Source organism: Phoxinus phoxinus (assembly GCF_949152265.1).
Source record: "Phoxinus phoxinus genome assembly, chromosome: 15".
In the NCBI taxonomy this organism is placed as follows: domain Eukaryota; kingdom Metazoa; phylum Chordata; class Actinopteri; order Cypriniformes; family Leuciscidae; genus Phoxinus; species Phoxinus phoxinus.
In genome coordinates, this window is record NC_136890.1 from 2,355,576 (window position 1) to 2,368,483 (window position 12,908).

At 45.5% G+C, this 12,908-nt stretch overlaps 1 protein-coding gene across 1 annotated transcript in view; it reads right to left on the bottom strand.

Annotated features, from left to right (window-relative positions):
• cacna1db (calcium channel, voltage-dependent, L type, alpha 1D subunit, b) overlaps positions 1-11,324 on the bottom strand; it is a 120,312-nt gene extending 108,988 nt beyond the window's left edge. The window contains exon 1 of the mRNA XM_079637795.1: positions 10,904-11,324. Coding sequence (XP_079493921.1) covers positions 10,904-10,934 — 31 coding nt within the window. The 5' untranslated portion in view covers positions 10,935-11,324. The remainder of the gene's footprint in view (positions 1-10,903) is intronic.
• Between the last annotated feature and the right edge of the window lie 1,584 nt (positions 11,325-12,908).

The following is a 12,908-nucleotide window of genomic DNA, read 5'->3' on the forward strand; positions in this document are numbered from 1 at the left end:
AGAAGAGGAAGAGTTGCTGTAGTCGAGCACATTTGTGAGTCAGCTCAAACTTTAGCATCCATCTTTTCACATGCAATAGAAAGTCACTCTGTGTGCATCTCACAACAGTTCCTATACGAGCGATGTATAGATTATCATGACAGAATATGCTAATTAAAGATCGTTAACTCCACATCAGCAACATAAATTCATCAACTAACCATTCAGAGACGTCCTGTTGCTTCTACATGTTGTCACTTCTTCTTGTAAACATCTTTGTCACACACACACACACACACACACACACACACACACACACACACACACACACACACACACACACACACACACAGACACACACACACACACAAGCTCTTGAAACCCCGCCCTCTGCAGCAGCTCATTTGCATTTAAAGGGCCAGGCACAAAACGGTGTGTTTTTGCAAACCCTCAAAAAGTGACTTTAACATGCTATATAAAAATATCTGTGGGGTATTTTGAGATAAAACTTCACACACACACTCTGGGGACATTTATTTTACATCTTGTGAAAATTTTACCACCCCTTTAACCAATGAAAAGACACATGGCAGGATCACATGACAAGCAGGAAATCACATGACAAGACACAGAAACATGAAACAAAACCCAAAACGTGACAAACGTCCAGAACACATTAAAAGTTTCTGTTTTCGGTTGAAAACGGTGTCGTGTTAACCCTAAGTTAAAGGAGAACTCCAGCGAAAAATGAACCTTTGGTCTAATTACACATTGTTACCTAGTCAACCGTTATCTGAGATTTGTTTTCATGATTATCGAATGTAAATAGTTTTATCTCTAAAAACAGTTTAGCCTATAACGCTAGTATAACGCTAGTATATTGGGCATAGAGTAATGACAAATAAAAATCGCTTGTTAATACCACTAACAAGGCTCAAAATAGCCCCACACTAACACGGCAGCATAATGAGGGTCCCTACATGCAAACCGAAGCATTGAGAACTTTGACAGTGTCCAGACAGTTTAATAAGAAGATATTTTATACATACAGTCAACTTCGCGTATACAAGTAGAATCCATCTTTGAAAAACAGACTCTATCAGTCGATCTACGAACGCCGATCCAAATGCGCTGGACCATATGAGATTCTACACAGTTCAGCGCATTTGGATCGGTGGTTTGTAGATCGACTGATAGAGTCTGTTTTTCAAAGATGGATTCAATGCTTCGGTTTGCATGTAGGGACCCTCATTATGCTGCCGTGATAGTGTGGGGCTATTTTGAGCCTTGTTAGTGGTATTAACAAGCGATTTTTATTTGTCATTACTCCATGCCCCATATACTAGCGCTATACTAGCGTTATAGGCTAAACTGTTTTTAGAGATACAACTATTTACATTCGATAATCATGAAAACAAATCTCAGATAACGGTTGACTAGGTAACAATGTGTAATTAGACCAAAGGTTCATTTTGCGCTGGAGTTCTGCTTTAATAACTGATGATCTTTGCATCGTAAGATCAATCAAAAACTAATTTACAAAAAAAAACTTTATTCTAGAGCTGCTGTAAAGCCAAAAAATTTTACTTTAATTTCCTGTCATCACTGTAAAGCTGCTTTGAAACAATCTATATTGTTAAAAGCGCTGTATAAATGAAGAAGACTTAACTTGACTATATTTCAATTATAAATTTAAAACATTATTAAAGACAAGTAAACAGTCAATCCAATTACAAGCAAAAACACAAGTGAATAAAATATAAAATACAAATTAAATAAACAGTGCTTTTTGGGTAAAATGAACTCATGAACTCACCAACGCTGATTTTTACACACACACACACACACACACACACACACACACACACACACACACACACACACACACACACATATATATATATACAGTATATATATATTTGTGCTGTCAAATTGAATTGTGTGTGTGTGCGTGCGTGCGTGCGTGTGTATAGGGCATAAAACTAAAACTGTGTGTATATATTCATATATATACATAATACACACACACACACACACACACACACACATACATATATATATATATATATATATATATACACACAGTATATATATATTTGTGCTGTCAAATTGAATTGTGTGTGTGTGTGTGTGTGCGCGCGCGCGTGTGTGTGGGTGTTTGTGTGTATGATGTATGTGAATATATACACGCACACACACACGCACACGCTCACACACACACACACACACACACACACACAATTAGATATTTATAAACTTTTATGTTAGATGTGATTAATTGAAATGAATCGATTTGACAGCACTAATGGCTATACACACACACACACACACACACACACACACACACACACACACACACACACACACACACATATATATATATTTCCAGTGTATATATATATTTGTGCTGCAAATAATTGATTAATCACACTAACAAAAAAGTTTGGAAATGTGTGTGTGTGTGTGTGTGTGTATGTGTGTGTATGTATGCATATGATGTATACAAGGGCGGCGTAAAGGGGTGGAAGGTTAGGACGATTCTAAGGGCCCAGGCTGATTTAGGGCCCAGAAGAGCAGACCCCCTTTTTATTTTCTTATTTATTTTCTCTTTTTTATACATACCTTAAAAGTGCTAGGGACCCTCATGCACTGAATGTGTATTTTGTCCGTTTTGACCATATATTTAATATTTAAAAAACAAATAATGTATTTACTGTTTCAGATACACCCCTCCCTCTCACAATGTTTCATTCCACCTGCGCTGTCCAAGCTACGATCGCTAGTGACAGTGTAGCGTCTGCTTATTATTGCACTTGCTATGATGCAGCGCAGACAGTGACACACGCAGGCATGTCACATCAAAAGTCAGGGCTTTAAAAACGGAAGGAGAAGACAGAAAACCATGAAGTCGACAGTAGGCTATATCACATAGAGTTACTCATTTTTGTTGCTACATGATGACCTGTTTTTATCTAGCTAGCTTAGTAAAATAATTACTGAATTATGATTTACATCCAACAATAATAACATATCTGCTGTCTCCGGGTTATCAAGTCTCGTAGACACAGATTCAGCGGCTGCTGCACTTCCCCCACGTCCCCCGCCCCCGTCTCAGCCGAACAAGGTGAGCCTGAGCGCGAAACTTCACGAAGATTGAAGCCTCTAAACACGTCTTATCTACTGTGTTCGCCACATGATGATAACTTCACAAAAAGTAAATCTACACGCTTCAAAAATTACAAAATCAGTTTGCCGTGTCGTGTGTTCTGTGAAGTGACAGACAGTGCTGCTGCTACGATCGATGTTGTCAAACTTGACGGTCTTAATATGAATAAAATGCTCCAGAAAAATAATATAAAATTGAATAAAACATGTGTCTGTAGTAACCATTGGCTATAAGGAGTTTACAAAATAGATATTTTAATATTATATAGCCTATTAAGAAAACTAAATAAAAATAATTACGTGTGTGTGTGTGTGTGTGTGTGTGTGTCTGTGTGTGTCTGTGTGTGTGTGTGTGTCTTGATTTTGAGCCCTTTTGGCCTAGCTAGTTCTCTTACGTAGAGTTCTCTCGTACTGCGTCGAAGAACGCTACGGGAAAGATATTTCTTTGTCGAGATTGAAGCCTAAAATTAATCCTTAATTTTGTAATAATGTAAAACGCTTTTCTGAAGCATACAACCTAGGCGGAGCAATACAGCTCACCCATTGGCTGCTCTGCCAGAAAAGCACAGCCTATGCGAGGCCAGGACGCTGACCAATGAGGGCGCTTCGCGCCCTTCTGCGTCACCTCCCGCCCAAACAGGCGTGGCCTAGGCCTATAAATACGAGCATAGCTGTCTAACACGCCGATTTTCTTAAATTCAACGAAGCTGCACGCATCGCTGGATTGATTCGAGCCGCCACAGCCGTTTGGAACAAGCACCTCAGCAGGACGAGCCCTTACCTGAAGCCGCTGGTCATCGCCGCCTTCAGCCGCCGTTCCCTGCTGCGCTTCTCCGGCGTGGAATATCCTTTCAGTTTTGTGTGTGTTTTGTGTGTGTGTTCGCCTACCGCGGCACACATTTTTTCCTCACAAAAGAGCAACGAGTGTCTTTTTAAAGATGTCTCGCGTTTCCTGCGGCTCCTGCCGAGCCGCGCTCATCGACGGGGACCACCACGAACTGTGTGTTTCCTGCTTGGGCGAGGAACATGCAGCTCTCGCTCTCGGTGATGGCAGCTGCCATCACTGCGACATGATGCCAATCGCGACTCTGCGGACTCGCCTTGCATCTTTCGCCGAGACTGCTCAACCGCCCCCTGTAGCGCCGCGCCGTAAGAAGCGCCGCGCTCAGCGGGTCCCGGAACCTCCCTCCACGAGGAGCTCGCCGCCGCCGCCGCCGCTAGCTCCTCTCAACGTGTCGCTTGAGTCGCTCACCGACGGACAACAGCCGCAGCACGCCGCTTTGTCCGTTATGGAGGACGACCAGCAAGCCGTATCTGAGGGGGATGACGACTGCTGTTCGCTTCTCGCTTCGGAGAGCGAGGGATGGGCGAGCTCTGTGGATCTCCCCTCCCCCGCCGTTCCGGAACGTCGAGGAGGGAAGATCAGCATCGAGACAGAGCTGATGCGTCTGCTCACACAGGCCGTGTCGAGCCTCGGCCTCGAGTGGTCGACGCCCGAACAACCTGCACTCAACCGGCTGGATGGCCGCTTCCTCGCTGGAGACCGCGCTGCGCCCCCCTCCAGACACGCACCCTTTCTTCCTGAGCTTCACGAAGAGGTAGCGAAATCGTGGAAGGCGCCATTTTCAGCCAGAGTACGTACTTCTGCCTCGCCAGCATTCTCCGTAGTGGACGGTGCTCGAGACAGAGGCTACCACGCTCTCCCTCCGGTCGAGGAGGCTGTAGCGACTCACCTTTGCCCACCCTCTGCTGGACGGCGGGCTAAGGGAGTCCTACCATCTAAAGCTTGCCGCACTTCGTCAGCTCTGAACGGCCGCGTGTATTCCGCCGCCGGACAAGCTGCATCGGCGCTGCACACCATGGCGGTGCTCCAAATCCACCAGGCTAACCTCCTCTGCAAGCTAGACGAGGAAGGCCCGGGCGCGATCAGTGTTCCGGACTTACGTAGCGCCACAGACCTCGCTCTTCGCGCTACAAAGTCCGCCGCACACGCCATCGGCAGGATTATGGCCTCAGCTACTGTTTCCGAGAGACATTTGTGGCTGACTCTCTCCGAAATGGCGGAGTCGGAGCGCTCTGCGTTCCTCGACGCTCCCATTTCACCGACTGGCCTCTTCGGATCCTCCGTGAAGGACTTCGCGGACCGATTCGCCGAGGTACAGAAGACTTCGCAGGCCATGAGACATTTCCTGCCAAAGCGCTCCAGTTCCGCAACAGGCCGCCCTAAACAGCCGCCTGCCCGAACTCAGCAGCGCCCCGCGCCCGCCGCACCGGCCCAGCAGCAAGCCCGAGGCCTCGGCGCCATCCTAGCCCTGCTAGGAAAACGACGGTGTTCGGGTCCCGCTGCGGCCGGACTTCCACCAAAGATTTTCGCTTGTACAGCCCTAAGTTCCGTGTTTGTACCAGTGTATTTAGCAGCCAACAAACCGGCCGTAAAGCCCGTTTGCCTGCACACAAACGCCGTTTTCACGGCGACCCAGATAAATCTAAAAAAGAGTTTAATTTCTGGTGTTCCGGCCAAGGCCGATGGTGTAATGTGTGTAACTGCAATGCCCACCCAGTGCCCATTCATTCACACAAGCACAGCCCCGTTCAACACAGGGTTTGCACACATAAAATCGGCTCATGCCGGTTGTGCTTTACATGTAGTGAGCGTGCCCACTATCCAGTGCCCACAACCACTACACACTGCACGTTCCGCGGTTTCTGTAAAAACGAAACTAACGAACGGTCAGTCAGTTCACAAACACAGTGTCCCCGGTGTTATAAATGTGCCCGCTACCAAGCGCCCACGTTTATTCACAAACATAACGAGCCCCGTAAGGCTCGCCCCGCGTGCTCTCTCTCAACTCAGAGAGTCGAGCGCGCGCGGGACGCATACTGTGTTAAACATGTCCCCCGCCTCAGACGCCACGGCGTCCATGTTACAGCACACGGTTGCTCTCGTGTCGCCGCCATTTCGCGACCAGGGCCCAGATTACATTCAACCCCTAGTCACACGTGCACATGCATGGGAAAGACTTCCCGGGGTCTCAGAATGGGTGCTAGAGACTATAAAAAGAGGCTATTCGCTACAGTTTCATCGACGCCCTCCCCGTTTCACGGGAAAAGTCGAAACCACGGTAAAAACAGAAGTAGCACATCTACTTCGAGCCGAAATAGCGAAGCTATTGAGCAAAGGGGCCATAGAGCCTTTATCTCAAGCTCAGAGCGAAGGGGGTCTGTACAGCAGATATTTCCTGGTACCGAAGAAAGACGGGGGTCTCAGACCCATTTTAGATCTAAGGCGTCTGAACAAAACGCTAACAAAGCGGAAGTTCAGAATGCTCACGACCAGAAAAATCCTCGCGCAAATTCGCCGAGGAGACTGGTTTATGGCGATAGATCTGAAAGACGCGTATTTTCACATACAAATTGCGTCACGTCACAGGCGATTTTTGAGATTCGCCTTCGAGGGCCGGGCATATCAGTACACAGTCCTGCCATTCGGCCTGTCTCTAGCACCTCGTACATTTACAGTGTGCATGGACGCGGCGCTGGCACCCCTGAGACTCCGAGGCGTTCGAATTCTGAACTATTTGGACGATTGGCTGATTCTAGCTCAATCGCCGTCAGAACTCGCTCACCACAAGACACTAATACTCGATCACCTCGAGTGCTTAGGTCTGAGAGTCAATTGGGAGAAAAGTTCACTGTTTCCCAGTCAAAGGATCTCCTTTTTAGGACTGGATCTGAACTCACTGTCTATGACAGCACGCCTGTCATCACAGCGCAGGCGAAATACCCTGCAAATGGCGAAATCCTTCCGCAGCGGCCACATAGTGCCGCTCAGGAGATTTCAGAAAATGCTGGGCCTCATGGCCTCAGCCTCTACAGTGCTGCAGTTGGGCCTGCTGCGCATGCGCCCACTACAGTTCTGGTTGAGAACGCGCGTACCGCGCCGAGCATGGTTACACGGTCGTTATCGCCTCAAGGTCACTCAGGAATGCATTTCAGCCCTGACACCATGGAGAGCGTCAGACTGGTACCGGTCAGGTGTAAGCCTGGGGACTTCCTCGAGCCTGAAGGTGGTGTCCACGGACGCGTCCACCTCAGGCTGGGGAGCACTGCTCGACGGCAGACCGCTCTTTGGCCAATGGGCAGAGCGAGCCAAACTACCGCACATAAACTGCCTGGAAATGATGGCGGTGGACTTTGCGCTGAGGCGTTTCTGTCCCCGGATAAAAGGACACCACGTCCTGGTCCGCTCGGACAACGTGTCGGTAGTAGCCTACATAAACCACCAGGGTGGCCTGAGGTCCCGAAACCTATTCAGGTTAGCGGAACGCATACTGGTGTGGGCCCAGCACAACCTGCGCTCGTTAAGAGCAATGCACGTGCCAGGCCACTTGAACGTAGGCCCGGACAGACTCTCACGGAACAATGTTCCTACGGGAGAGTGGTCCCTACACACACAGACAGTGCGTCTGCTGTGGAAAAGGTTCGGCAGAGCGGAAATAGACCTGTTTGCAAACCAGGAAAACGCTCACTGCCCAGAATTTTTTTCGAAGAGCGCGAACGCGCTGGCCAGAGTCTGGCCCCGCCGTCCGCTCTATGCCTTTCCTCCTGTCTCACTCCTGCCTCAAGTGCTGGAGCGAATCAAGGAGAGCGGATGCTCGGTACTACTGGTTGCTCCATACTGGACGAATCAGACCTGGTTCCCAGCTTTGATGCGACTGAAAAGTACTGCCCCGTGGCCGATTCCAGTGAGGAGAGACCTCCTCTCACAGGCCAAGGGCGCGATTCTGCATCCTCACCCCGAGCTTTGGTCCCTACACGTATGGGCCATAAACGGGTACCCGCTAACCTCCCAAGAGGAGTGTTAGACACGATCGAGCAAGCTAGGGCTCCGTCTACTAGACGGCTCTACGCTTCCAAATGGTCGGTGTTCTCTGGATGGTGTTCAGATCAAGGTCTGTCACCACTTCAGTGTGGAGAACCGGAGATTCTCTCCTTCTTGCAAGAGCTATTGGATAAGGGAAGAACCCCATCCACGCTCAAAGTCTATGTGGCTGCCATATCAGCGTTCGTTAATCCAACGCTTGGCCGTTCACTAGGCAGGAACGACCTGGTGGTCCGCTTCCTTAGAGGCGCCAGGAGGTTAAACCCTCCAAGGCCCCCCTCAGTCCCCGTTTGGGACCTTTCTACAGTGTTGAACGCTATGAAAGGGGCCCCTTTCGAGCCTATTCACTCAGTTGACCTGAAACACCTGTCTTTCAAGACCGTGTTTCTTTTGGCTCTCGCTTCAGTGAAGCGTGTGGGAGACTTGCAAGCGCTCTCAGTGAGAGCTTCTTGTATGGAGTTCGGGCCAAACGACTCTGTAGTCGGTACTCTGTACTCTGTAGCCCTGCCGGCTTCAGAGGACGGAAATAGCTCCCTTTGCCCGGTCAGGGCATTAAGAGCTTACGTGTCCCGCTCCGCTGTTTTTCGACAGACGGAGCAGCTCTTTGTTTCGTTCAGCGGACGCTCCAAGGGGCGAGCCGCGACGAAACAGAGTCTGTCTCGATGGGTAGTGGACGCCATTGCGCTAGCCTACGCATCTAGAGGTTTGGAATGCCCTTTGGGCATCAGAGCACATTCCACGAGAGGCATGGCCTCTTCATGGGCTTGGTATAGCGGAATCTCGTTACAAGATATCTGTATGGCGGCAGGCTGGGCCTCCCCGTCTACATTTATTAGGTTCTATAACCTAGAGGTTCCTGCGTTGCAGGCTAAACTGCTCTCGGTCTAGAAGACTATGTATTAGTGTCCTGCCCCGCACTGCGGCCCAGGTCACTTCAATGTTAATATGTATAAGTGTTCCTGCCCCGCTATGCGGCCCAGGTCACTTCAATGTTTAATGTGTATAAGTGTTCCTGCCCCGCGCTGCGGCCCAGGTCACTTCAATGTTTAAGCATCACTCACTGACAATGTGTCCCATGAGCATGCTATTACCCCTCATATATATCTATATTTACATATATATGCTATTATGCCTTAAGAGGCACTACTATAAAGGGATGATGCTAATTTAGCCGCTCTCCCTATACTTCTTGGGGTAGGCACTTGTATACCAGGGCGCGCGCGCCCTTAGGTGTCTGTGTCGGTCCAAGAGCACGCACAGCGTTTTACATGGGGTTCCCGTAGCGTTCTTCGACGCAGTACGAGAGAACTCTACGTAAGAGAACGTACTCGGTTACTAACGTAACCTCGGTTCTCTCTAGAAGAGGGAACGAGTACTGCGTCTCATGGCCGTGCGTGTCCGCGCTGCGTCGCTTCATTGATGAAAATCGGCGTGTTAGACAGCTATGCTCGTATTTATAGGCCTAGGCCACGCCTGTTTGGGCGGGAGGTGACGCAGAAGGGCGCGAAGCGCCCTCATTGGTCAGCGTCCTGGCCTCGCATAGGCTGTGCTTTTCTGGCAGAGCAGCCAATGGGTGAGCTGTATTGCTCCGCCTAGGTTGTATGCTTCAGAAAAGCGTTTTACATTATTACAAAATTAAGGATTAATTTTAGGCTTCAATCTCGACAAAGAAATATCTTTCCCGTAGCGTTCTTCGACGCAGTACTCGTTCCCTCTTCTAGAGAGAACCGAGGTTACGTTAGTAACCGAGTACGTTTTATGGCTAGTTCCTGGACTGATTTAATTATGGGTTAGTTCTAGCTGATGTTTCCTGATTGAGCAGTTTGACCCAGCTAAAGCTTGTTCATGTAAAGTATGTCAATATGTGTACATTATGTTCTGTTGTGCTTGCAATTGCAATTGAGATAATAAATGTTCTCCCTTTTATGTAAACAAGTACATATTTCTATATTTTTTTTCTTGTTTTTGTAGGCTTTGTACTCATCTTTAGACATTTTAACTATGCAATGTATCTTTTTAAAAGTATACAGGGCATGTTTATTGGGTTAAATTGTATCTGTAAAAAATGTAGGGGGCCCAGACATTTTGGTTTCCATAGGGCCCAGAATTTCTGGCGGCACAGCTGGATGTATATATGATGTGAAGATATGCACACACACACACACACACACACACACATATATATATATATATATATATATAATTATATATTTATAAACTTTTATGTTAGCTGTGATTACTCGAAATTAATCGATTAGACAGCACTAATGGCTAAACACACATATACACAGATATATGTGTGCCTATATCATTACACATTCATATTTCTGCCTGCCAACAGGGAAACGTTCTCTCAAGGTTCTCTCAAAGTTATAAACATCTTCCAGTAACATTAATAGAGCGTGCATTCAAAGTGATCTGGTCTTTAATAACGTTCTCAAAAAGTTTAACATATAAATCACTCATGGAACGTTTAAGTGAAACATTTAGCTGGACGTTCATCTAAGGTTGTATGTTACTAGGCGACTTCTGTCGGAATGTTCAGAACCTCCATCATTAAGAATCATAATGGAACGTTTCCAAAGCGTTCACACACACAACCAATAAATAACGCTTAACAACTGGACGTTCAAGAGAACATTCCTAAATATCGATTCCATAACTTAATGGCAACGTTAGCAAAACGTTCTTATGTATGTCCGCATATTTATATCCAGCCATGATGATCCACAAGTCTGATGCGTTCAACACAACTTTGACACGGACATCTTCTCGTCACTTTGACAACACAACAACATCACCAGATTCCCTCAACTAAAGTCCGTTTAATATGAAACGCATTCAGTCACATCTGTGTGTGTGTGTGTGTGTGTTTACCTCCTTCAGTCGGTTCCTCTGACTCGTCCATCCCCTCCTCCACATTGAAGCCCTGTTTTATTGTTTGTTATAGTCCAGTTCGCGTGATTATATCACATTATCTGTCATGTTTATTGCGCTGTTGATGAGGATGATGATGATGGTGCTGATGCTGAAGCCTCTTCGCAACATCCGGGTGTCTCCGCGATAAAGATTAAATCCACTGAGCGCCATTAAAGATGCCTAGAGTCCGTCTGACAGTCTTATTTTATCCGGACTAAATCAGAGAAAGCACACACTGGTTTCGCTCGCAGTTGTGCGTCTGTTTTAAATTAAATCCGTGTTCGGGGAATAGAGTTGCCTGGAATATTCAATTACCTTTGCAGAACATCTCTAACAGGCTTTGCAACAGGTCACCGAGAGCCTCAGACAATGTTCTGCACACACACACACACACACACGCACGCACACACACACACACACAAAGTCAAGCAGCTTTTTAAACACCCAGATAAAGTTCAACTAAATCTTACCTCGGATTCCCAGTATGAACGTCATCTCTCATTGACCGAGTGCATGTTTTCTGCTCATTATGGCCATATGCTGAAGCACAGTTAGGGAGTGTGTGTTGGATTACCTGTGTGTAGCAGATAATCCCCATATTAATCCTCTGACTCAAGCCTTCTGTGCCACTGAGGCGAAGCCAATGGAGCGCGTGCACGCGAATATTCCCCTCAAAAGCGATCTATCTGATCATGTTGTTGATTTACCATAAGCATTATGCATTAATCATAATTTAGTAGAAGTAGGCCCTAAGTTATCTAATGTCAAGTGTTCATTTCTAGCTGAGGTGATGCAATATTATCTTAGTTTTTTCTTGTGCGTGGTTTATTTTCATAGTTTAACTTTTCTTTTTCTTTAGCTATAAATAAACACAGAAAGTGAAGTGTGTGTGTGTGTGTGTGTGTGTGTGTGTGTGTGTGTGACAGCGAACTCTTGCGGTTTCTCCATTACATCACAGTTTAAATCCCCGTCATTAATGAATCTGAGCTCAAAGTTAATTAAAATACAGCTCAAATAAATCAAATAATACTCCAATAACCACAAGTGAAAATAGATATAGGCTTATACTGTCTATGGACCAAATATACACTTTCATGTTTCTTTCTAAGTGTTTCCCCCCAATAGCTCTGACTATGTTTATTTCAGTGCACAGCCAATATAATAATCATACTTAATTTAACTTAACTTAATTTTTTCTCCTGACGATAGATGACACAAAATCTAACCTCCAAATCGGCACTTTTGATGAATGGCTGATTTTTAATTTTGTGTAATTAAGTCTGTCAAAACAGTTTTGAGTTTAATTGATCTCATTTTGTGTGGGAAATAGACCGTGATTTGCGACACAGAATATTATACTGAATATCAGAGGTTTTTTGTGTGTCTATTTGTTCATTTTTGGACACATTCATGTTTTTAGATTTGTGAGTAAAAGTTATAGTTTTTATTTTGAAGAAAAAACATGGCCCAGAGTGGTATATATATATATATATATATTACAATTATTGTAATTAATGGGGTAATTATTCAGTATTTCCATTAGATTTATATTTCAGACATCTTTGCTTCCATTAAAACCTACACGTTAATTGAGCGAAATCATCATAAATTTGCATTCATAGTGTTGCTATTCAATTTAAATATTAGCAATTAAATACGGAAATATTAATATGCATGTGTAAGTCATAGAATACTTTTCAGTATGTCATAGTTTTGAATTTTCATCTCATAATTATCACTTAGTAAATGATAATCAGTGTTGGGTATAATGCATTATCAACTAATTAATTATTTACTGTAATTTAATTCCCTTGAAAAAGTAAAGTAAGGGATTACTCTTACTTTTTCTGTAATTGAATTAATTACTTATATAATTGCATTAACTACTGTAAATCTATATCGCCTACTGTAATTCAATAGTGGATTTAACATCAAAATCTAACGTTAAAATGTATGTTTTTAA